The 26,666-nt window shown below is 39.6% G+C and overlaps 1 protein-coding gene across 5 annotated transcripts in view; it reads left to right on the forward strand.

The window, feature by feature from the left end:
• The window catches only part of myo5aa (myosin VAa), a 63,780-nt gene that overhangs the window by 12,687 nt on the left and 24,427 nt on the right, over positions 1-26,666 (forward strand). For all 5 annotated transcript variants that reach the window (XM_085383466.1, XM_085383597.1, XM_085383540.1 and 2 more), the window contains exons 2-14: positions 3,575-3,685; positions 6,089-6,260; positions 6,681-6,825; positions 8,354-8,510; positions 11,472-11,615; positions 13,251-13,332; positions 17,866-17,973; positions 18,068-18,174; positions 18,822-19,087; positions 19,262-19,343; positions 19,629-19,769; positions 21,049-21,174; positions 23,038-23,121. In XM_085383466.1, coding sequence (XP_085239592.1) covers positions 3,575-3,685; positions 6,089-6,260; positions 6,681-6,825; positions 8,354-8,510; positions 11,472-11,615; positions 13,251-13,332; positions 17,866-17,973; positions 18,068-18,174; positions 18,822-19,087; positions 19,262-19,343; positions 19,629-19,769; positions 21,049-21,174; positions 23,038-23,121 — 1,725 coding nt within the window. The remainder of the gene's footprint in view (positions 1-3,574; positions 3,686-6,088; positions 6,261-6,680; positions 6,826-8,353; positions 8,511-11,471; positions 11,616-13,250; positions 13,333-17,865; positions 17,974-18,067; positions 18,175-18,821; positions 19,088-19,261; positions 19,344-19,628; positions 19,770-21,048; positions 21,175-23,037; positions 23,122-26,666) is intronic.

The following is a 26,666-nucleotide window of genomic DNA, read 5'->3' on the forward strand; positions in this document are numbered from 1 at the left end:
GATCAAAATGTCTGGAGAGAGCTTGGTAGGGGCCATTGGCATGTCGATGAATGTTGCTCTATTTCATGCTTTCATTTAAGAAAACATGCATTTGATCATGTCTGATTTTTTTCCAGTAATGAACATTAAAAGTGGCTCATCTGAAGCGACGTAGCAGAATTTACCAGCAGCCTCTCTAAAAATGATCTCAGCAGCCATCCCAAAAGAATGTCACTTTTACTAAAACTGTTCTGTTCTCTTGTAGAGAGTTATCTATTTATTTAATTTTGAATAAAATTACTGTAAATCCACTGGAATTCAAATAACAAAGTGTCTCTTATGAGAGATAAGGCAGGATGTTTGATGCTGCAGATGATAGCGAGCATCGGTGTCAGACAGTAATGTGGTTGAATCCTGTGGTTTGATCATTTGGGTGGTGTGTGAGAGCTTCTTCCTTTTAGCTGCTGTTTCATGTGTAACTCGGCACAGACGCATAGATGTGCAGTTTCTCCGTCTCTCATTGTCTTCAAACATACTGAATACAACAAACATAACACTTATTGTGTGATACATAAATTAGCTCATATTTGTAGATTTATCAGCTAGTACTGGCTTATCTAAGACATGCTGGTATTGCTATAAAGTAGGTGCTGGTGAGTAATTGCAGTACAGAAATGCAAAAGATATCCAACTTTAAAATGTCACAACACGGGGACTATAAGGCTGTAGAAGGCTACTGTAGAAGTAGCTGTTGTGCATTTTGCAGACTTTAAATGGTCATTTGCAGGCCTTTAAAAATCCAACTTTGGATCCACTGTCACAAAAGCATTTATATACTTCTTTTCTACTAATAGATTGCTGCTGCATATCCAGGCTTGGTGCTGTTTGGAGAACCAGTCCACATGAGAACTGTAATTTCTGAGACTGTAACGAATGTTAAAAATTGATCTGTTCACTTTATTGCGGCTAATTAGTCCCGTTTTTTTTGTTTTTTTGTTTTTTTGTATTTTTGTTTTTTTTCCCTCTTTCAAATGGGCTTCTTGTGAAAAACCTTTGGGACTTGTGGGTCACTCTGAGGTAACGCATAACTTCCTCTCTACCATTCAGCAAGCAGCAGCACCCAGACAGAGTTGTGCACTCCCTGTGTGACATTGTGTTGCCTCTGCCTTTCTCTCCAAGTGTAGCACATTGTCAGACAACATTGCCGTTATCAAATTTGACCCTGCTACCCCCTTAGTTGGGCAAAGCTTTAAATATTTCCTATTTATTATCATTATTAACTCAGACATTTAAAAGATGGTATTCAGGACAGCCCTAGTAATTTCCACCTGGGGGATTCTGGGCTGAATCTGCCAATCATTGGTAGGTGCCATTGGTGGTTTAACCTCGTAGGCCACCTATACAAGTTCTAACTTCATCCCAGTAATTTTGTGTCCTGCACTGGTTCCCTTTTATATGGATGCCAAAACCTGGCAGTTTGGGTAACAACACTGCTTCAATGGAAGAGTTGACTTTTAAGAGTTTTAGTTTTTAACCTCTTGGGAACACAACTCTATTCGTTTTAATGTGATAGTATCCTATTTTTACACACCTTAAATATTCCCTATTTACTGTGTTCCATGCATATCTTTTTCTTTTTCTTTTTTTCAAATTTTCTTCATCCTCTAACTTACAAAGATGCTCGCTCATTTCTAAGTGCCATTCTCATTATTCTTAAGTGCCACACTATACATAGCCTAAATATACAGGTCACAGTGTTTAGTGTTTCTGCACCAAAAGAGAGAGAGATAGGAATAATGTGCATAACCTGAGGACTTGATAGAGCTTCCATCCATCATCTATCCCTTTCTGTGTCTGGGCCATGGGGCAGCATTCTCAGCAGCGATGGCAGGCTCCCTCTCCCTGGCAATCTCATTCTTTTGGTCACTACCCAAGCTTGGGACCATGGGGTATGAGGGGAGGACTTGGATCGACCGATAAACCAATAGTTTTGTTTTCACAGTCAGCTCTGTCTTTACCAAAACTTACCAGTGCACCTGAGGTGGTTTGCAGACAATTGTGACGGGGCTGGAATGAGAATCAGCACTTTTTTACAGGTGAAAAAACCCCTAATTGGTTCACAAGGCTCTAAAATATTAAGACTCAACAGTTTCTCTGCTAAAGCTGCCATTTCACCCCCACCACTCTCATGCACTATGAAGGGAGGGTTCATGAGGATTTGTGTGACTATGAGGTCATGATTCAGATGATCGGTAGTGAAGCAGCAGACAAAATTAACCACTTATTCTCCCGTTATGCTCCTCTACAGTGAGGTCTTTGTCTTTTGCTTCTGTGAAATCGTCATGAGCAGTTTACGTAATGAAGGTTAAAAAAAATCCTTTAGGCCTGAGAGCGTTCCTGAAAGTTCAACAAGGATTTTTATCGTCATGTGCTCATTAGATGCTCTGGAAAAAATTGGCACTTTTAATATTTCTGTATTAAAAGTTATTCCTGTTCATTTTTCCCCTTTTGTAATGTTAAATATGCTGCATGGTTCTCCAGCTGACTCCTGTACAGTTGGGCTTCCTTGCATAAGTGTGGGCATGCGTCACCATTTATAAGCTAGTCTCTTCAGCCATGTGACCGGCAGCGTCCATCACTGTATTCTCACATTTCTGTGATCAGCTGATTGCCTCCGGTCACATGTATGTAAGGCCTGAAACACTTTTCTGGTGATGCCTGTGTGTTTGTGGGTTTGAAGTTATTATCATGCAAGATCCACTGCTGCTTTCTTTAGTCAGTATAAGCTAGTGTTTGTTCAGTTGTTTGTTTCTATAACTTAACTGACCATTAGGAGCTGAGTTCTCATGACTGTGAAACACAGAACCCAGTGTTTTCTCTGAGGTCACGGATATTAAAAGGATATATTGGATATATTAAAAAGGAGGCGTTTTAGTAAAACTGTCCTGTTGTCCTCCTCCATTTGAATTGAGCAGAAGGAAACCTAAGTGATTTGTGTTGGCATGGAGCATCAGGTGGAGTGGGTTTATCCAGAGATGTGAGAAAAGGGGAGATATGTCACTCAGTGAATCGGGAGTTCAAATTTATGGAAGAATTCTGCAACAGCGAAGATGGTTATATGTTTATAACTTCCAGGGAGGAGAAAAAACCTTATTTTGTAAAAAGGGCAGAAAGCATGGGTTGTTTTTGTTTGTTTGTTTCTTTTTAAATTACACATAGAAATGGCCCATAGGTATGAATGTGAGTGTAAATAGTTGTCTGTCTCTCTGTGTTAGCCCTGTGACAGACAGGCCACCTGTCCAGGGTGTACCCCACCTCTTGCCCTACAATAGCTGGGATAGGCTCCAGCACCCCCCGGCGACCCTGTGATAGATGGATGGATGGATAATTTCATTTAAAAATCATGGCTGGGAAAACGATAGAAATTTGGATGTCCATAGAAACGGTCCTGTGTTTAATACTATAAACGCAGCAGCATCTCTGCAGTTTTTATGCAAGTATTAAAGCACTTTATTGTGTACCTGATGTGAAATAACATGTCTGGTTTCTAACTTTATCTGTTTTTGTTTTTTGTGTGTGTTTTTCTGTGTCTCAGTGTGCTCGGGTTTGGATACCTGATGTAGAGGAGGTGTGGAAGTCTGCTGAGCTCACCAAGGACTACAAAAGTGGAGATGTCTCCCTGCAGCTCATGCTGGAAGATGGAAAGGTGAGGATGATAAGAAGAGGAGCAGGGTGGGGGAAGAAACAGCCTCTTCCTCTTTGTTTTTCCCCCCCTCTTCTTTCTCTTGGTTTTTCTGTCTCTCTGCAGGATTCCTTTATGGAGAGCGCTAATGATAAAACCAATAACCACTAATGAGATGTAGCAGAAGCAAAGATGCCCCGTGGAGCATTTTTAATGTATCTCAGTACATTTAATTTGTTGGCTTAGAATAAAAACAGCTACCAGCATGAAGCTATTCCTTACCATGAGGCACTCATTTAAATGAATGCCTGATAGTGGCTGAACCATTTACTATATTGCCCGTAGTGATTTAAGATTTATGCAGTCATATTTAAAAACACAGACTATTAACAAATCGAAAGAAACACCAACATAAAGTGTCTCGAGTGTGTTGAGCCTCTGCTTCCTATCAGAACAGCTTCAACACATCTTAGTATCGATTCTCCAAGTCTGTGGAGATGAAGCATCATTCATCCAAAAGATGCTCCAAAATTTGTTGTTTTTATGATGGGCATGAAGAATAGGATAAAGGTTTTGTTCTGTTTAGCTTCTCAGCTGCTTAATATCGCTAAAACTTCAAACATTTAAAATTTAATTTGTTGAAAAGTGCCAAAGAACAATCAACAGATTTTGGGTGTCAGTAAAGGTCAGATGGAGGTTCATGAGGTTTTTTCCTTTTTGTTCAAGCTAAATGTCACAAACTACCTATCCCTGGGCTTTACGCTGCCATAAAAGTAGTAACAATCCAGGTTAGCCAAGGTTACTATAGCTGAGTAAAAATAAATTAAAAATGAAAATAGGTGCAAAAACCTCTTTCAGTAAAATGAAATAACTCAATTCAAAACCAGACTTAGAAAAAATATAAAAATAAGATAAATGTATAGAAGACGTCTTCTGTCTGATGAGGCAGATGTTGTTGTTTTTGAGTCACCTACCCTCCGTATACCCTCCAAATTAACTAATTAACAAGACTAAAGTCGACACTAAAACAAAGCATTTTCAAAAAAACCCCAAAAAATTAAATGAGCAAATCCACTCAAACCGAAACTAATTTTTTTTTTCTTCCAAAAAGCAATTAAAATATGCAAAATGATAAGAATTCTGATTTTGATTAAATTGAATAGTTATACAGCTTTGGTGCAATATGCTCATGTGTGTTAGATGACCTCTGCTGATCATAATAACTCAATTATTCTGTGAAAGATGTAGCTAATCTGTCTCAATCTTGATATTGTTTTCCTGAAGATTTCCTCTTACCGAACCAAATATCCTTATCAGACAAGTATCTGAAATACAGTACATCCATCTCACAAAGATATAAAAGGAGCGAGCAGCAGAAGCTTTCACACAGAAAGAGGGGAGCGAAAATGAAAACAACATTTATACTCTCAAGCTTTGAGCGGTGGAAAATCAGTAGCCTGTCTCATGACATTTCTGAGAACGTGGATATGAAATAGTGTTCAAATACCCTGTTAGCGTGGACCTCTGTTAGTGGTTATATAAATGATCTGATCTCTTCAGAAAGCCCCAGACAGAAAACAGCAGCATGGAAACAGTTTAAAGATAAAATCTCTGAGTGGATTTTATTGCAGGACTTAATTTAGTTTGATGTTAGCAAAGCAGATCTTTTCTCCTTTTAGCAGTGGGTTAAAAAACATGTTCTCTTCTCATCATTTGATCAGTGGGCATAGTGAGTTTAATGGTGACATTGTATTGTATAGAACCAAATAATCTACTTGGCTGGTAGTTCCTTATTATGGTTAGAAACAGCACATTTAAGTGCTGTAAATCTTGTAATATAGCTTATATCGCTCGAGTCCCTTCATTTTTTTTTAGTCCTAGTCGAATATTTGTGTCTTCGTTTTTTTAACTGAACCCAGACGTCCAAATGAGGTTGTCTGGACTCAGAGTTTGGATGACAAGCTTTTGACGAGTCATTGGTGAGACAGGGTAGAGCTGACATACCTCCACATCAAAAGAAGCCAGTCGAAGTGGTTCAGGCATCTGACTAGGATTCCTCCCGGGTGAGTTGTTTGGGTCATGTCCAACCGGGAGGAGACCTCTGGGCAGACCCAGGACACACTGGAGGGATGTTGCAGCTCTGCTGGGCTGGAAACATTGCGGTATCCCTCCATAACAGGTGGAAATGGTAGCTGGAGAGAAGTAGGTTTGGGCATCACTGCCCCTGTGACCTGGACCTTGGTGACGAGTAGAAGATGGGTGAATGTTTTTCTGCAAGTTCTAACAAATCTAAAGTCTCATTTTAATATTTTAACCCAGGATTTTGTACCAATCCACCATCTTTTAATAAAACGAATACCTTGTTGTGCCATATTTTGAATAATGTGCTGTTTCTTGATTAAGTCCTGTTCTTGTGGTCGTCCTCAGAACATTGAGCACAAGCTGGACCCTAAGACAAAAAACCTGCCTTACCTGCGAAATCCTGACATTTTGGTGGGCGAGAATGACCTCACAGCGCTCAGCTACCTCCACGAGCCAGCAGTGCTGCACAACCTCAAAGTCCGCTTCATCGACTCGAAGCTTATCTACACTTACTGCGGTAAGCAGGTGCTTCGTCTATCAAAGATGCCAGACTGTATGTTTGCAAGTTTAAAATTACAGCGTTAAGTAATGGTGTCATTGAAGGGATAAATATTGAATTGTCACAGAGTTCCTTTTTAAAGCTGAAAGTAATATAAGCTTTATTTCTCAGCTTATTTTAATCACCTTAATAATGGAAGATTTATTAATTTAAATAAACAAGCTTTGTCTGCCTTCAGCATTTTAGCTACTTTATTCCATTATCCTCACTGATAAACTCAAGACATGTTTGCTATTATTGTAAGACAAATTCAGTTCACATGAGATAAAAAGATAATTAACTATATTAATCATTTATCATCATAACAGCATAATTCCTCTTTATGTGGTCTTGCTGCTGTTCAGCTCATTCTTCCGTTTTTTTCTCCTCGCGTCGTAGGAATCGTGCTTGTGGCCATTAACCCGTACGAGACGCTGCCCATCTATGGAACAGATATCATCAACGCCTACAGCGGTCAGAACATGGGCGACATGGACCCACATATCTTCGCTGTAGCAGAGGAAGCTTACAAGCAGATGGCCAGGTTTGTCTGAGCATGTGTGTGTTACCTGAGCAGGCTTGGTTGAAGTCTCCCTGTTGCTCAGCCCTGCCTCTCTCATTAGAGTTTGTAGGTCAAAGCGGAGCCAGAAATAGCCACACGGTGGTCTCACTGACTCTCCCTCTCTTATTTTAATCACATGCGTAGCCCACAAAGACTCTCTGCAGGAGCCAACTAGTAGATCTTTGCACTCTCCTGGTGGGGGCTCATATCATTAACACATTGAATATTGACAGGATGTTGCACTAAGTTTACTCAGACCACAGGGCAGTGAAGGAGGGCCAGAGGCAGCAGCCACAAACATGTCCACTATCTCATGGTTGCAATCCTCTTTATATTATAATCATTAAATAATCATATGTTTATTGTAAACTAGGGTAAGTCTGTAGGTTAGTATTCTATTCAAGTTCTTATTCAAGTGAAATTTGCACAAAGCTTCAGAGTCCTAACTGATGCAATATGTTTGAGACTGATTGAAGTGAAACTAAATGTATGTAAACTCAAATCAGAGTGAAATTAAACTTCCCTTAAAGCCTGCAAAAAGGATAAACGGTGGCTGGAGGTGGAGTAGGATCTGCAACTGGAACTACAGAAGAAAGGTGATGCCTTAGGAAGTAGCAGTATGTAAGGATTATGTCTCATGCATAGAACAAGGAAAGTGACCTGCAGATACATTAAAGTGTACAGACCTGCGATGCTTGTTCTGTCAGCAGGCTGAAAAAGTATTGATGATGATAGCATGTGACACTTCCTATCTGGCTCCTGAAATTGTGTGTGTCACACTTTTAATTATGAAACTATATTTAATTTGGACTGAAAGCTGTAGCAATTTGCATCCAACTGTTTCCATTCTCTTAATTACACTGGTCTGCAAAAAAGAAATCAGCTGCATGGGATATTTTTGGTAAATTTGATGATTTTTAGGGTGCTGAATCCAAAAATGATCTCCATTTCCCTCCGTCATGTATTTTATTACAATTAACTATGCATAATTTTTCTTATAATTGAACAAAGAAGTAAAAAACCGATTCCTTTGTGATTATGTTTAACACTACATTTACTATTTTTGTCTGTGAAACCTTTTCTTCTTCTCTTCGATGCTCCTCTGAACACACTTTTGCTTCATTTCACTTGATTCTTGCTCTTAGAAATATTAAATTAATGTGAGAAATCATTATTGGATATGGTTTTTTTTGACTCAAGTATAAGATACCCGATTTCAGTTTAAAAAGGGAAATTGTATGCTTAATTAAACTAAAAATATGAGTTTTGCAAGAAAACCTGGAAAAATGGAATTTAAAAAATATTTCCTGGTTTCAGTGAGTAAAAATCTGAAACACTCAAAAAATCCTGTGCAGTTATTTGGTTGCAGACCTGTGTTATCGTTTCATTTAGTGACATAAAAAAAACATCCATATGATCCCAATACTATATTGTAATCTACAAACTGTACTTTATCGGCATCGTTATGCATGAACTATAAAGGCTGTTTTGTTTCGTTTTTTAATTTCAGGGATGAGAGGAACCAGTCGATTATTGTAAGCGGGGAGTCTGGTGCAGGAAAGACGGTGTCAGCCAAATACGCCATGAGATACTTTGCTACGGTCAGCGGCTCAGCCAGTGAGGCCAATGTGGAGGAGAAAGTCTTGGCTTCCAACCCCATCATGGAGGTGAGGACTCGATCCTGATCGTTCACCTGTTTTCTATTTAATTAAATTCACTTTTGTTTATATAGTGGTGGTTCACAACACCAGTCATTTGACAGCATTTTACCTTGTAAGGTGAGGACTTTGTAATAGTAAGAAAATAAACACCATGATCAGATGATCCTTTGGGAGCAAGCACTTGGAGATGATGGGGAAGAAGAACTACTTAGACTTTGTTAAATAACTTAAACGTGACCTTGTCTAACCTGTATACTTAAAATTACAGATCAAAACACACGTTGTGCTTCGGCACTACAGTCTTACAAAGTTTAAGTTTATCGTTGGAAGCTAGGTTCCTTCCCCTTCATAACAAGAATTTTCCTGTTTAGATTATTCGAATCTTTGTCTCTCCAAAACTTTTTTTTTTCAGGGATTAAAATTTTCCTTCAGATTGTTGTTGTCTGTCTGTGTTTCTACTGCAGTGAAGACCTGTGAAGCTTAGGCAAATTAGTCCTGACAGCTGTTTTTACGCACGTAACAGCCAGGTTGTATCTCGGCTGTCTGCGTCTGTCTTTTCTTTTCAGTCTGCATCAGAGCTTCAGGGCAGTGCGATGGCCGCACTTACACACATCAAGCATTGACAGCAGACTGGAAGAAGCCTTCTCTTCATTTAGAAAAAGCACCTTCCCTTGGGTATATGTGGAGATATGAATATGGTGTATTTATTAGCGATTTGTATCTATTTTATATGAATCACAAAAATAGTGTTTTATTTCTCTTATTTACTACTTCTTATATACTGTTCATTCACTTTCTTCCTCGGTCACCCACAGCCGTTTGTTGTCCCATTCTCTTTCACTCTCTTTGAACAGTAAGTTTAAAGCTGCCATCATTTTCCAATTTCAATTTTTACTTTTCATCTGTTTGTAATTTAAATGGTTGTCTTCAGCTTTAAGCCTCACCCAAACGTTTTTCTGGGCTACTTCCCAGAGTAGGTACGTCTTTCTCCCCTGAAAAAAGTCTTAGACAGAAGTCCTGTCAGGGAGGTTTTCACTGTGGTCACGCAAAAAAGAAAAATCCTCTTGTGGAAATTGTGGTGGAAAAGGGCCTCTCCTCTTCCTTGCTTTCATTCTTACTTGTCTTTACACACTATTTTGTTCTGTTTCTTCACCAGACTGTGGCCTCAGGCTGCTCTGTGCTGTGATAACACAGGTTTTATCCTTAAGTGTGCTTGTTTGTGTATTTGTTCCCATGGACTCATAAGTCCAGGAAGGTTGCAGAGCTCTTTTCTGCCCCTTATGCCACTCCTTTAACCCACCCCTTCCCCCACCTTATCCGTTCTTTCCTACCCGTCTGCTAACATCACTCTCCTCGACCACTGCTGCTCTCCCCTTCAGCCAATCAGGAACAGGCTGACAGAATGAATAGAGAGCTTTCTTCTTTTGCTGCGGTGATGTCACTTCAGCCTGGATGCAGAGTAGATTGTTGCATCGATTTCACAGAACCTGTGTGTGTTTGTTTGTGTTCGTGACAGAGGGAGAGTGTTTGAACGAGGTGTTTGTACGTGTTGGCTGATGCAGGCAGAAATTGGAATACCTGCTCTGATAAAAGTCCCTCTGTCTGCAGTGAAAGACTGTGTTTGACCTTAATTCAACAAGAACCCACAATTTAACTACATTTAACGGAGCTGGTTCTTAACTTTGTTTTGTCTCTGGGCAGCTTCAATGGTCTATTTACATCAATATGGCTGATTGAGAGCTTGATGTACTGTTTTGGTTTTAGAGTAAGATGAACATAATACAGAAACTTTGGTCTTTATGTGCAAGTTGTACATCAGCCTTTAGGATGAGAGAACTGACGTCGCCAGCAGTCAGATAGAGCCAGCTTAGCTGTTTCCTATCAGAAGGTAACAAAACCTGCCTACTGATTAACACCTGGTACAACTCATTGTGGCGTTATGGGGTAAAAAAAGAAAAGCAATATCAGTCAAAAGAAAAGAAGAGTTTAGATGCAAGAGCCTCTAAAAGCCGCCTCTGTGAAAACCTAGAAAATGTGTGTGCTAAATCCCACGCTGAGCCTCCTCCAAAACATGGTTTCCTGGCAGAAACCTCTCAAAGTCACTTCTGTTCATCACAAAAAAAGCTACATGTCCACAACACCACCAATCAGAAGACGCAAATCAGATCATCAACTCTGTAACATTCAGACGGATCAGTTCGCTGACACTGTCACAGTAATGTTGTTTTCCAGCTTCAGACATTACTTTGTACCTTAACTTACTTGACATGACAGCAGTTGCTTTTTTTGAAGTTATATGTGCACAACTGTAGAAAAGTGTCATTTAGCCTTTTAAGCCTAACACTATTTTTTAATGTACATATTTTCACCAGAATGTCATCTAAATGGAGTCATCTGCAGAACTGTGAGGCCAAAATGAAAACCTGAAAGAAGCTGTCAACAAGAGACACATAGGAGATGATGATGATAATAATAATACACCAGTTGTCAGCTTTTTGTGGAAATTGCTAGATAGTACCTCCTTTCCGATGATCACAAATATGTTGCAATACATAATTAATCAGGGATCAACATTCAGCCCTTACTGTACTTACTGGCCTCTTTAGTAATGATGCTGCGCTTAGGAACCATCAAAAGTGGTGGAGGATGCAGTTTTATAACAGGTATACTTTGCATCTAGTACTGGGTTCTCCAGGTTGTAAGATAAATGTGTTTTTTCCTGTTTTAACCACAGTAAAAATGACCGTTCACTCTGCTGTATATTTTCTTTTCTTGTGTTTCCTTGCTGCTCTAATATCTACCCAGTCAAACTCTGAGCACTCTTAACATGATTGGGGTTCTTCCACTATCCAAATGCACAGACTCTTTGCATTTACAGTGCACGGACCAGTTGTGGTTATCTGCATAGCCTCTCCTAAAGACGCACTTTGTGATGATTGTTGGTTGTGTCTGTCTTCTCTTACCCAGGCCATCGGAAATGCAAAGACCACCAGAAATGACAACAGCAGTCGCTTTGGGAAATACATCGAGATCGGCTTTGACAACCGTTACCGTATCATCGGTGCCAACATGAGAACATATCTGCTGGAGAAATCGCGAGTGGTATTTCAGGTGAGTGCACAAGATAAGCCTATGCTGTGTTTGTTGTTCTGTGTACTGATTCGTTCCCTCATTACGTTTTTTTTCAGCAGTCACAAATTAATGCTCAAAAGTTAACCTTTAGACATTTTCAGTTTCTACTCTGAATTTCCTGAATGTTTTTGAGCATCACTTTTGCTTTGTTCTGCGTGAGCATCTTGTCGTTAGCTTGCTTCCTTAATATTAGGGGTGCTTTGGGGAAAAGCTTGTTGTCGGCCTTTACAGCATTATAATGAAAGCTGTTGCCCTGCTAGAGTTACAGCAACATTCTTCAGGTCATTCATAAGAAAACTGCACTGGCAGTAAAAAAGTCAGGCCCTTCAAAAAAACTCACTGGAAGGATTTTAATAATATCATCACTTGAGTAGTAAAGTCTCAATCATTGATCCTACAGCTTATGTAACATTAACCCTGCTGTAGTGATACAATGGGTAGACTGTGAAATGCTGTTACACAGGAGGATGGTACTCTTTGTAATGCAGTCACTCCTCAGCAGCTTGTGCTACGTAACATCATTAGTGGGGATCATGAAAAACTTGCCCTGTAAGTACAGAATAGGTATGCAACAATCATTTCCTCCTTCACAAAGACAAAGGAAACCAAGTAAACCCGTCCCTTTACTGCTCATCTGTCACACTGGGTGACAGCACGGCACTCCTTTCCTCCTTTCCTATTCCTTCCATCTCTTTGTCTGGGCTGGCTGACCACTGGGTTTGGAAACTGTGGAGTCCGATCAGATGAGCAGTGACCTTGCGCACAAAAGTCAAATCAGTTTTGTGTGAAGTTGACTTTTGTTGTGTATGTAAGCTTTGTAAGTTTGATGTTCATGGCAAAATCACAGTGCACACAGTGTAAGTGGTCTGAATTAAACTTCCAGACCACTTTTCACAAAATTCAAAATAGCAGCCATACTGGAACCTGTCTCAACATACCCGAGCAGATGATCCTGGACTAGAGATTGGCCAGCTCATTTCAAATAAGGATTTCATTTCATTTTTATGGGCACATTCAGGGAAATACTTCATAATACCTCATAAAAGTTTACTGAATACTGTCTTTAAATATTCTATAAATAGAGTTTTTCTCTTATATAAGCTGTTATCTTTCTTTCTTATATATTTAGTGGGTGTGTTTTCTTACTGGAGAAACCTGTAGGGTGGCATCTAGATGATAAAAGAACAAGGACATTTATTGCCTGGAAAAAGAAACATTTTCTCTCTCTCTATCTCACTCACTCACTTTCCCTCTCTCTCACATGCGCACACACACACACACACACACACACACACACACACACACACACACACACACACACAGTTATTATAGACAATGCTACTGAGGAATGAGGATGTTGGCAGAGAAACGTGATTACGTTCCTCACATTTGTCAAACTGTCAAACTGTATAATTGTAAAGCAGTATGTAAAGAAACAAGCAGCTGATTTTTCTTGTCCCATGAATGTTAGCTGTAAAAAAGTAAAAAAAAACATATCTGAATGATGATTAACTAATTTAGTGAACATTAATATTAAACCATTTTATTCATTATTAATTAAGAAATATAATATCTTATTGATTAATCAGATATGATCTTTCTGCTTTCTTCCAGGCGGACGAGGAGAGAAATTATCATATCTTCTATCAGCTTTGTGCATCTGCACATCTGCCTGAGTTCAAGGCTCTGAAGCTAAGTAAGTCGGTCAGATACACGTTACACACACACACACACACACACACACACGTATATGTATATACATATATGTACAGTGGGGCAAAAAAAGTATTTAGTCAGCCACCGATTGTGCAAGTTCCCCCACCTAAAATGATGACAGAGGTCAGTAATTTGCACCAGAGGTACACTTCAACTGTGAGAGACAGAATGTGAAAAAAAAATCCATGAATCCACATGGTAGGATTTGTAAAGAATTTATTCGTAAATCAGGGTGGAAAATAAGTATTTGGTCAATAACAAAAATACAACTCAATACTTTGTAACATAACCTTTGTTGGCAATAACAGAGGTCAAACGTTTACTATAGGTCTTTACCAGGTTTGCACACACAGTAGCTGGTATTTTGGCCCATTCCTCCATGCAGATCTTCTCGAGAGCAGTGATGTTTTGGGGCTGTCGCCGAGCAACACGGACTTTCAACTCCCGCCACAGATTTTCTATGGGGTTGAGGTCTGGAGACTGGCTAGGCCACTCCAGGACTTTCAAATGCTTCTTACGGAGCCACTCCTTTGTTGCCCGGGCGGTGTGTTTTGGATCATTGTCATGTTGGAAGACCCAGCCTCGTTTCATCTTCAGAGTTCTCACTGATGGAAGGAGGTTTTGGCTCAAAATCTCACGATACATGGCCCCATTCATTCTGTCCTTAACACGGATCAGTCGTCCTGTCCCCTTGGCAGAAAAACAGCCCCATAGCATGATGTTTCCACCCCCATGCTTCACAGTAGGTATGGTGTTCTTGGGATGCAACTCAGTATTCGTCTTCCTCCAAACACGACGAGTTGAGTTTATACCAAAAAGTTCTACTTTGGTTTCATCTGACCACATGACATTCTCCCAATCCTCTGCTGTATCATCCATGTGCTCTCTGGCAAACTTCAGACGGGCCTGGACATGCACTGGCTTCAGCAGCGGAACACGTCTGGCACTGCGGGATTTGATTCCCTGCCGTTGTAGTGTGTTACTGATGGTGACCTTTGTTACTTTGGTCCCAGCTCTCTGCAGGTCATTCACCAGGTCCCCCCGTGTGGTTCTGGGATCTTTGCTCACCGTTCTCATGATCATTTTGACCCCACGGGATGAGATCTTGCGTGGAGCCCCAGATCGAGGGAGATTATCAGTGGTCTTGTATGTCTTCCATTTTCTGATGATTGCTCCCACAGTTGATTTTTTTCACACCAAGCTGCTTGCCTATTGTAGATTCACTCTTCCCAGTCTGGTGCAGGTCTACAATACTTTTCCTGGCGTCCTTCGAAAGCTCTTTGGTCTTGGCCATGGCGGCGTTTGGAGTCTGACTGTTTGAGGCTGTGGACAGGTGTCTTTTATACAGATGATGAGTTCAAACAGGTGCCATTCATACAGGTAACGAGTGGGGGACAGAAAAGCTTCTCACAGAAGACGTTACACGTCTGTGAGAGCCAGAGATTTTCCTTGTTTGAGGTGACCAAATACTTATTTTCCACCCTGATTTACGAATAAATTCTTTACAAATCCTACCATGTGGATTCATGGATTTTTTTTTCACATTCTGTCTCTCACAGTTGAAGTGTACCTCTGGTGCAAATTACTGACCTCTGTCATCATTTTAAGTGGGGGAACTTGCACAATCGGTGGCTGACTAAATACTTTTTTTGCCCCACTGTATACTGACAATGGAATTAAATACAAAAGCTCTAGCTGTAGAAGTGCTAAATTCATTTGCAGCACCTGAACACACATGGCTATTAATGAAATGCTTTAGAGGTTCAGACTTTATAAAAGTTGCCATCATGGTCTCACTCATTTTGAGAGCGCCAAACCAATGACCTGTATGAAAGATGGATGTATACAGGCCAAGAAGTATAGAAAGCTGTTGGTTTGCACTATACATTTTGGAGCCTCAACATCAGCATTTAACAATGTCAGTGTTTTTAAAGCCAGAAGGTTCCTAATTTAGACAAGAGGTTAGAGTGCTAATTTGCGAGCTAATGCTAGCTAGCTTGATTAGCAAGCTCATGAGCTGCATGAACTGCATGCAGTCACATAAATATATGCAAAGTAGTGCCAAGCAATAGAGTATTAAAAAAACAAGAATTTCACCAAAATGGAAACACAAACTTCTTGGATGGTCTGTATCACAAATCAAACCGTATTATTAGACAGACTGTGCCATTAAAAGCCCCAAAAGGCACCAATAGCACAAACAGAGAAGAGAAATCCAGTCCACTGTTCAGCCAGCACAGCTGAGGCCTAGAAGACAGCCAGGGGATACAGGAGTCTTGTGTTGTACATTTGCCAATCAAAGTGGCCACACCTCTTAATTAAATATAAATAAATAAATAAATCGCTCGCTGAAGGGGGAGACTATCCATAGAGACCGCAACTGTTTTCGTACCAGGGTGTAAGCATGTTTTTAAATGCTTTAATGTGGGGCAATTTAATATGGACGTCTGTGGGGATAAACTCACTTTTTAAAGCAGCCTTGAAGTGGAGGAAGCAGAGGAAATGCAGTTTATGGCACTTCAACGCTTCAGTGCTATTTTTATTTTTTTTTTCCAGCCCCAGAGGTTGTTACTTGTTTAGACCTCATGAAAAAAAACATTAAGTGCCACATAAGAGTGATCTTTTTCTTTTTCACTTCAATTTTAGGTGCAAATAGATTTCACAAGCAGTCCAGACCTCTAATATGAGTCATGCTGGTGGTGGCATCGGACTCCTGTAAATATGTTACAGAACAGAAAACTAGGAGAGGCAAAAAAAACGCTCCCTGTTCTAAGCACCGATCACCAGATGAGCACGTGCGTACACAGCTGGGATTCAACCCCAGACTACTCACTTCCTCCTCTGACCCTTTCAGCACATATACTACATTCTACTCGTAATCTGATGATGCCTAAAAAAGATCTTATGTTAGACAAAGTCATCATTTAAAAATGAGGCAAGAGGAGGCAAGTGCATAATTTACAATATGCTGAAAGGTTATGGGTTTTTTGGTTTTTTGTTTTTTGTTTAAGGCTACGAAAGACCAGCTGTAACTAGAACTAACTTCCTTCCTCATTCGTCTGTTATATTTTTGTGAATGAAACTTACCCACAAATGGAACATAATGGTTAGACTTTCACTTTATGCTGTAAAGTGAAAGCATTTCATTAAAATGACTTAACAGACAGGGGGAATTTCCTTTCCCAAGTGTATTTATTTTTTCGGCTTGTGAGTCACTCTTGCTGTAGACAGTATGCCAGAACGGTGAAATCCATTGGCTCAAGAAGTCACTGACTTTGTAATGAGCAATAAAAATTAGGCTTAGATTGAAATTGCTTCTTGATTTTTATGTGTTTTAGAGCATTAAAAAAAAAATGAAACGACAAATGCAAAGCATCCTGCCCAAAGATCTAGATCTCGTTTAGATATATATAGGTTCAGGTTAGTGTAATGGTCTGGCACTAGTATGATTGGACAAGCAGTTGATGAGATGAGTGAAACACACATAGATGGACAGTCAGAGATTTCTCTAAATTATTAGTAAGATATATCAGCTTAGATGCATCAGGCAAAGTTCCTGCTGTAGGAACTGAACTGTGACTCATTGATTCTCTGGTTCATCAGGCTCCCTTATAGAGCGCTCCCACTGTGGACCTGCACCTGCTCATCCTAGTCATGGACACACACTCTCTGCTGGCACCGCCATTTACTGCCACTCACTTGGCACTCTTTCTATCTCCTACACACACACACACACACACACACACACACACACACACACACACACACACACACACACACACACACACACACACACGCGCAGCTGCTGTCTTTTCCTCTCCTGCTAACTTCCTGGCTCAGTTAATGGAGTGGTTGTCACAGTCATGTCACTGACTCTTGTTGCCAGGCAACAGACCATGCCCTAATTCGGTGTTAAGTGTGTATAAAGAAACCGATTGTAAGAAAGTTGGGCTCATACGCAGAAGAAGCGTTCTTGATTTTGTTTATTTCTGAGAACTGAGAGTTTTCCACGTTATCAGTCTCCTGAGCTGACAGTGAACAAACACCCAGCATCACTCTGAGTGAGTCAGTGTCACAGAATAAAAACAGATTATGATCATTTCTACCTAAACTCAGGAAGATACAGTGAATAAGTTGTTAATAACAATGAAACAAAAACAGAAAACTTCAGCTCAGCAGAATATGACGTATTACCTTAAATAGAGACCAGGGCCTTTAGAAAGTAGAAGTAGTAGGGCCTGTAGAAAATCTTCTGAAATCTGACCATGAGATTCGTTTGATGACCACAATTTTGTGTCCTTGTTTTATTTGATCCTTCAGTTCAGCAAACCAGGATTGCAGCTCTGGTTAGTTGCAAGGTTGCACGTTGAGTTCATTCTGGACACAATGTCGCAGCATATGATTGTAATACACACCTTCCTAGTTAGTGGCTGAGGTTTTAGTAGCACACGTGTCCAAGTAGCACAATGTAAGACTCACTGTTCCATGTTTGCCCCTCTGTGTCTCTATTCAGGCAGTGCAAATGACTTCCTGTACACGAGGCAGGGCCGCAGCCCCGTTATCGACGGAGTGGATGACACCAAGGAGCTTTGCACCACACGCAATGCTTTTTCCTTGCTGGGTAACTCACACACCTAAAAAATACACGCAGGTTGAAATCTGTATGGAAAAAATGGAAGTAAAAACCTAGGGATGTGTTTGTGTGTCCTCTGCAGGTATTAATGAGTCCTATCAGATGGGTTTGTTCCAGGTTTTGGCTGCCATTCTTCATCTGGGAAATGTGGAGATTAAGGACAGAGATGCAGACAGCAGCGTTATTCCTGTGAGGATACTCTTCATACTGCATAAAGAAAAGGGGGAGTGTATCATTGGGCTGTTGCATAAATAAGTGTCGTAATTAGGAGGGACTTTCTCAGTTCAGCTCCACTTTAGATCAAAGTGGACTGTATGTGGCCCTTGATGTAAAATGAGTTTTGCATCCCTGATCAAACTTAATGATGTAGGTCATTCCTTAAAGAATGCCTTGAAAACAGAAGAATCCTTCATACTTGTGCTTTAAATCCCCCGGTAGGAACTCTGAACATGGTAATGCCAGCCAGTTTGTTCTGAATTTCAATTTTAGGGGTTTTTCAAAAGCTTGCTTGCTTATACCTGTAGGTACCTTGTATTCACAGTTTGCGTATTCATGAGCCTATCACGTGCTTACAAGCTAAGAAGCTTTAAAATTAGTAAATAGGTAGAGGCAGAAATGAGGCTGCAGCTTTAGTTGTTTGGATTAATTCCACTGGGATCTATTTGTTCTTTTGTTTTAGAATTTTTTAATAAAAGCCACTTTTTTCCCCACTTATTCCTCCCTAAAGATGCATTTAGTGGCCCCACATCATATCCATCTGTGATGTGGAGCCACATCATAGATGGATCACTTTTGTGTTGGATAGTGGAGATAAAAACTTCTTCTTTCTGATGTAGCCCAACAACCGTCACCTGATGGCGTTTTGCGAGCTGGTGGGCGTGACCTACCAGGATATGTCCCAGTGGCTGTGCCACAGGAAGCTGAAGACGGCCACAGAGACGTATATCAAGCCCCTCCCTCGTCTGCAGGCCACGAATGCCCGTGATGCCCTGTCCAAACATATCTACGCCAAGCTCTTCAACTGGATTGTGGAGCACGTCAACAAGGCTCTGGTGACAAATGTTAAACAGCACTCCTTCATCGGAGTCCTCGACATCTACGGGTATGTCTGTGTAGTACTTTCAAAGTATGTAGTAGTTACAAAGGGGTAGCTAATCAGTCTGAGCTTTTTAGCATCATTCTTTCGCTGGATTTGTCTGAGTTTGCTCATCAAATTAAAACACAGCAGTGAAAAAGTGTGTTTCAGGTCATTAACATCACTCTTGTTCTTCACAAGGTTTGAGACATTTGAAATCAACAGCTTTGAGCAGTTCTGTATCAACTACGCTAATGAGAAGCTGCAGCAACAGTTCAACATGGTAAGCAGCAGCAAAAAGCAAACGATCAATAGCTGCCCTCAATCAAAACGTGGCAGTTCACAAACTTCAAAAGCATGTCAGTGGTGGTTCTGAACAAAATATGCAAATTCCATGAAAAACCTCAGAGTTTAAAAATAGAACTAAATAATGGACAATTTACATGAAAAAAATCAATGTAAATAATTTATAAAGAGCAGCATAACTCTTGTTAGGCCACTCCTTATATTTAAAGGTTGTAAATACTAATAAAGTTAAATACCTAACTGTGTGTTTCTGTCTGCACAGCATGTGTTCAAACTGGAGCAGGAGGAGTACATGAAGGAGCAGATCCCCTGGACTCTGATCGACTTCTATGACAATCAGCCGTGCATCAACCTCATAGAAGCTAAGATGGGCATCCTGGACCTGTTGGACGAGGAGTGCAGGGTATGTCTTATTTTACCCGACAAATAGTGTATGCAGAACGGGCACAACATTGAAATACTTGGTTGCAGTTTCTTAGGTTCGAGCTAATTCGATTTGTAGAGTTCCTGCTAGTTCTGTGAGAAGTAAATCATGGGAGTTGAATCTGTGGGCTAGGTCTGATGATAATCCCTCCCTTAGCCACTGAACTCTGAACCTAGCAATTCTGTGGTCCCATGCTGGTGCTAGTTTGTACAGGTGTCAGTGTTTTATTTGTAGAAATGCATGGCACTGGTTCTAGATTAGCACTGCGTGGGTGAATACAGGGTAATTGTTGTGTTCCCGAGCAGTTTCTGTGGACTGGCTTGTGCATCATCCTAATACAGCAATGCTGTGGTTGGTGCTACATGTTACTTTAACAGCAGTTTTCCCAGCAGAGCGTTTCATTTTTACAAGGCGATCAATCTTGTTTACTACACCGATTGATTACTTCACCGGTGTATTTCAGATCAGTTATATCACGGTCAGCGATTCTGTTGCTTAGGTTGCATCATTCTTCACGTTTGTCTTCTATTTGAGCAGTTTGCTCTTCATGCAAAAGTTTTTAAGAACCGACTTTCTCCAACTACATATCTTTAAAGAAAAAGAAAGGAATTACATTACATAAGTTACTTACATAAACTTTCTCATGAATATAAACAAGCAAAATAAAGTAAACTGAGCCTGTGCTGCATGTTAAGCAGAGGCCTGTGGGTTTCTTCATTCACACCCACATTCTGCTTTCCATTTTTTGACGTCAGCCTGCAGCTTGTCATTGCCTCCCACCACACACAAGGCTAAAGTCACCAATACCTAAAACTGAGAAACCCAAAGCTAAATATTAACCACAGCTCTCTTTTTCTTCTTTCTCACTGTGAAACTAAACAAGAGGCGGACGTGAGGTTGTTTTTAGTTTATGTTCATTCATGTTAGTAAGACTGGAATGAAATATTGAGCGTGTATGAAATAAACAGAATTGAGCTTTGTTTTAGTTAATGCTGTGGCAGCTGTGATATTAAAGGCTCTAGTTTCTTGTCCTGTGTCTGTTGAGCTTATCTCTCTGTCGCTCTCAAACTCTGCAAGGTCATTTTACAGGTTGTTGACATTTGAGGTGGGAACGCATTTCTCACATTATGGCAAGGACGTATGTTTGTCAGTATGCAATGAATGACAAGAAAAAGTTCAATCAAACAACTGAAATAAACATTGTAATTTCTGAAAAGATGAAAATGCATTATTCATGGTTTCTTTTTTTCTGTAACAGATGCCTAAAGGTTCGGATGACTCATGGGCTCAAAAGCTGTACAACACCCACCTAAAGACTTGTTCCCTGTTTGAGAAGCCTCGCATGTCCAACCGCGCCTTCATCATCCAACATTTTGCAGACAAGGTGGGTCTGTCAGACTGTATGCTTTGTGTTTCCACACTGTTACATATTAGGTTGTTACATTTCTTTTTCTTTTTTTTTGTATCATAAGTGTTTGTGTACATTTAAAAAGGTTGATTTAAAAGATTTAACAGCATGAGGGAACAGATTAACTGCACGTGTGAGGTATTTTTAGGGTAGGAAGATGGACTATTTAAAAAAAAAAAAAATAATAAAAAATTATCGGTGCTCTAACGTAAATGAGCATTTTAGCAATGACATGTTCGTGTAGTGGTGTAATAATATTTTTTTTTTGTCCTCTGAGATGCTGTGTGACAAAGCATTAATTTTCATTTCTGTTTTTACAGCTTCACTATAAGGTTACTGAGAAAGCGGATTAAAAGACCAAATGATGTTATATTAGGATACCTAGAGCCATATAAGTCTAAGGATTTCCAATATTTATACTTTTTGTATTAGATGAAATGTGCTTTCACTGTAGTTCAGTTTGACTCATTACCAAGAGGAAAAATACATCCTATAGCTTAAGTTCTTACAGGAGTAACTCGGGCTGAACAGATCCAACAAATAAAATAATTTTATAATAATTATTAGATATTATAAAATCTCTTACCATAATTATGACACACAACTCTACATATCAGTGTCACCACATGATCATAGAGCTTGAATAAGTCTGTATAGCTGGAGTTTCTAAAAGAGGTTCTAAAAAAATGGTTACATTTTTAAATCAGGCCAGAATAATTGTGGAACAACGCATTTTCAACAGACCAGACAAAGTCTATTACCATTTAAAAAAAACAACAAAAATTAAAATATTCCTCTCTAAAGCATATACAGAAAAACTTTATGCGTCTCCTAAGACAGATTTAAAAAATTTTCACTAAGCACTAAATGATCTCCGACGACATTACACTTCAAACATACTTTACAAAACATGTGGAACTCTCGCGTCACCAGGAAGAGGTCACCTATGTCGCTCCCAGAATCATAGCAAACCAAAATAAAATGAATAAGTTTGGAGTGCTTCTTCAGTACATTTATGTCTTGCATGATTTTTTTCCTTCTCTCTCCTTCTCTTTTCTTCCCTCTGTAAAGCATTGCCTTGTGTTTGAACAGTGCTATACAAATACATTTGATTTGATAAACTTAGTGCATTGTGTAAGTCAACGAGGAACACAAGACTAATGCTGACAAGTGATTTGAGATGTTGACACGAGTGATTAAACAGTAGACAAAATTACAAACAATGCAAACTATAGGTTTGATTTCTGGCATGTAAAGGACAAATGCACATCATTGTATCCAGATACTCCTCGCTCCCTGTATTATAAAACTCTTAGCTTATGGTAATCATCTGTGTCTTTTAATATCTTTTTTTGAGCTACCCGTTTCTTGTCAGACACACATGTACACTGTTACTCCATGTCATTATTCTCACCGCATTCAAAAACAATAATATATAGAAAAAATCTATTAAAGCAAAAATAATTAAAGGCTGAAAATTTTGAGAATGTCTTTCCATCAGCTTCACCCACTCACATGTACATTTTAATAGCTTTTTTGTTCTATTTCTATTTATTGATGCTAGTGTCATTCATGATGATTAACTGAATAGCTCAGTTTCCCTGTTGAGCGCCACTTAAGCAGTAAAAGACTGTGACTTGTTGACTTGCACTTGACCCATGATGCAGCCTTCCCTGCTTCCCTTACAACCGTTCATTAAAGGTGTCCTCTATGTGTGCTGAGTTTTGTAAACTGGACCATTTTCTCAGTATGTGGGTTGGAAATGCTGTGCAGTGCCACATAAAGTGGGGCACCCGCTCGTCCTAAGTGTAACACAAGCTTTGCTGTGTCGTTGGGCAGGTGGAGTACCAGTGTGACGGCTTCCTGGAAAAGAACAAGGACACGGTGAATGAAGAGCAAATCAATGTGATGAAAGCCAGCAAGGTGAGACGCACAAACACCAACAATGAAAATATGTTTTGTTGTATGTAATCAGCCAAATGTAAGCCTTTAAAACACATTGGACTTCAAGAACTGTGAAGCATCCACTGACATGTACGTCTGCTGCTCCTGCAGAGATGTGCCACCTGGTCTCTGTGTGGAAAAAATAGAAAGTTGTTTATTGGCCAAACATGCTGTTCAACTTAAAGTATACGGGGAACAGCGCCCTCTACTGGTGAAGAGGATAGTGACACTAGCAGAGATAAATTCTCAGTTGTGTAGGTTTTTACTTGCATGTGGCACAAAAAAGCTAAATGTGTGCCACACATTTATCCTGAATGCAGGATAGATTCAAGTTTGACACATGAAAGACCTTTCTGCAACTTTATACCTGAGTTAAGGACTTCAGTTAAATGTAAGTATATGTTATAGTAGATCACAAAACCTTATATATGCAGCAGTACTCAGAGACCCAGTTTTTCTACACACATAGCTGCAAGTCCAAGTTAGTTAGATCGCAGCTGAATTAACGTCACGTGTGTGTTTGTGTGTGTGCGTGTTTTGGTCTTGGCTGGAGATCACTGTGTAAAACCCTGTTGGGTTAAAAGGGGCCTAAGCCTTTAAATCCTCTTCGCTGTTTTGGCTACACACACACACACACACACACGTACGCACAGAAACACACACGCAGACTTTATTGAAGTGTGTTTGTTTAAAATTCTCACAGTGACCTTCGGCTGTTCCTTTATAGACCTTTTCAGCAAAGCCAGAAGTGGGTAAGGGTTGAAATATAGATATAGTCCGCTCTAACATCTAACAAGACCTTTTCACTCTCACACACAGATGTGTATTCTTATAGTTGCAATGGAAATCAGAGGCATTAAAGCAATTGGGGTTTACCTTTTAATGAGATTTAGTCAAATTAAGGTTCTCTGCCAAGCTTATCCCATCATTCTTAATGTTTCTGTGTGTGCGTGTTTGTTTTTACTGAGCTAATACTTAATATGAATAATACGGTAATACATATTTATAATATTGCAATTAACTAAGGAACAGCCTTCTATTCATCTGTAATATTGTCTGTATCTGCGTCTAAAACCAGCTCTTAAACCAGCCCTCAACAGCCAGTAAAACTGAAGTGATTCATAAACATTTAGCTGCTAGCTGTTTGTGTAGTTTAACGCATTAACAGATAAAGTATCATAAAGACTCTGAAGAATCTGCATTTCTGCTTTAGGTCTCTCATCCAGAAATGCACTCCGGCACACTGAATGCCATCTCCTCTCCAATCTTTCAGAAGATTTCAGGCTCTTCAACTCTTAAGCATAAATTCCTAAATTATTATGGCCTGTGTCTTACTCTCTATTTTTATTGTTTTGTCGGTATTGACAAAGTTTTGATTAAAAAAAAATTAATGAATTCAAAAATTGGATGTTGTTCTACAACAAACGGTTGAGAACAGTTGAGAAACGTGTGCGCACAGCATCAGATAAGCAGCGTTTGGGAAAACGTCACTTTTTCTTCTTTCTCACTGTGATGGGGAAGCCAGTTTCACGTTACATTTGTTTGCAATTTTTTTTAAAAGGTGTCATCTCTTAAACTTTCATTTTCCAAGCAACCCAAATGAGATGTCTTTGCAGGAATTGGGTCTGAATGCAGCCACCTTTCAACCACAGATGTGTTTTATACTGCATGTCTGCTGGATGTCAATGAAAATGTTTTCGTTTTGTTTGTTTTTTAAATCACGGTTCCTTCCATCCATTTCAGCTTCATTTGTCTTCCTGGTTTTCTTTTCCTTTTCATTTGAATCATAATTGTGTGTGATTGCTTTGGATGGGGGAAGATCGTGATTTAGAAACTGACCTTTAGGATTTTTTGACATTTGGCTTTCCTTTTTAACCTTTCATTGTGGGGTTTTTTTTTGTTTTTTGTTTTTTTGTAATTGTGTCTCCATATGTTGTCCATGTATGTTTGGTTCTGTCCTCATCATGACAACCTTCACTGCCAGCAGAAGGTAAACACAAGCGTTCTTACAACGCTAGTCTGCCTGTAGCTCTTCATTTAGCTTTAGCTTTTTCCTTTGACTTTCCTCCTTCTTTGTCTCTGTCTGTGAGTTAATACACTCTAACAGCACTGAGGAGATTTGAGTTTTGTGTATGCCTTTGTTTGCTGCATGGAAAGCACTAAAAGGGGGGATTCAACATTGAAAATAAAGGGATGAAGGAAGGAAAGTATTTTTATCTGAGAGCGAGCAGCACGTAAAGCCTTTGTGGATGTGGCTGTCCTGCTTAATGATGCTAGTTAGAAGCAGCATGGCACTGCAGCGACACATAACACAGCATCCTTCTCATATAACCTTCATGTCATATGGAACATGACATGTTTGTGATATTATTTCATGGCATAATGATGCCGTACACTCATATATGGCCACTGCATACTGTCATATATGACAAAACTTAACCTTTTAATTACATTTGTTTGTAAAGCATTGTAACAACTCTGACTGTGACTGAATTTAACAAAACTTATTAACAAATCAACCAATCTTTTCGCTCTTCTACTTAAACTCTCAAACTGCGTTCGAGCTGTTTTGTTTTGGTTGTTTTGTCCGTAGAAGTTTTAATTAATTAACTCACTCTGATGTCTCCACACTGCATTTGTAAATTGAAAACATACAAGTTCAATTCCAAAAAAAGTCATAAATAAAAAGTGAATGTAATCATTTGCAAATCTCATAAACCCATTTTTTAATCAGCCAAAACATATCAAATGTGCCAGTATAAGAAAAAAACAAAGTTTACCACAACGGTCTGTAAGCGTCTGCGAGTCCAGGGTCTTCTTTGGTGTATTTTACACTTAATAATGCTCAAAGTGTTTTCAGTTGGTGAAAGCTCTGCACTGCAGCCAGGCCAGTTCAGCACCAGGACTCTTCTACTACGAAGCCATGCTGTTGTAATAACTGTAATATGTGGTTTAGCATAAAATATGCAAGGCCTTCCCTGAAAAAGATATCATCTGCATGGGAGCATATGTTGCTCTAAAATGTGTATAAACCTTTCAGCACTGATGGTGCCTTTCCACATGTGCAAGCTGCTAATTTCACTGGCTGTACCGCACCTTCATATTATCAGGGGGTGCTGAATAAGTAAGATGGCACGTCTCCTTTTTAGTTCGGACCGCAGACCAGTTTTCCACTTTGCCTCAGCCCATTTCAAATTAGCTTCGGCCCAAAGAAGACGGTGGACTTTATGGATCGTGTTCACATACAGCTCCTTCTTTGCATTATGGAGCTTTATGGATATCGCAGACAGATTTCTGGATGTGTTCCCGAGCCCATGCATTGATTTCGTGAGAGAATCATGCATGATTTTAATGCAGTGCCGCCATAAGCATCCAGTATTGATATTTCTGGCTTTGTCCCTTGTGATTTCTTCAGATTCTCTGAATTACTTGATATTATGTACTGTAGATGTTGAGATATTCAGTATCTTATGTTGGGGACCATTATTCTGAAATTCTTCCAGAATTTGTAGAAGCATTTTTTT

This window comes from Rhamphochromis longiceps, linkage group LG1 (genome assembly GCF_057381845.1).
Source record: "Rhamphochromis longiceps isolate RC_006_pf linkage group LG1, R_longiceps_female_GT1.1, whole genome shotgun sequence".
NCBI lineage: Eukaryota > Metazoa > Chordata > Actinopteri > Cichliformes > Cichlidae > Rhamphochromis > Rhamphochromis longiceps.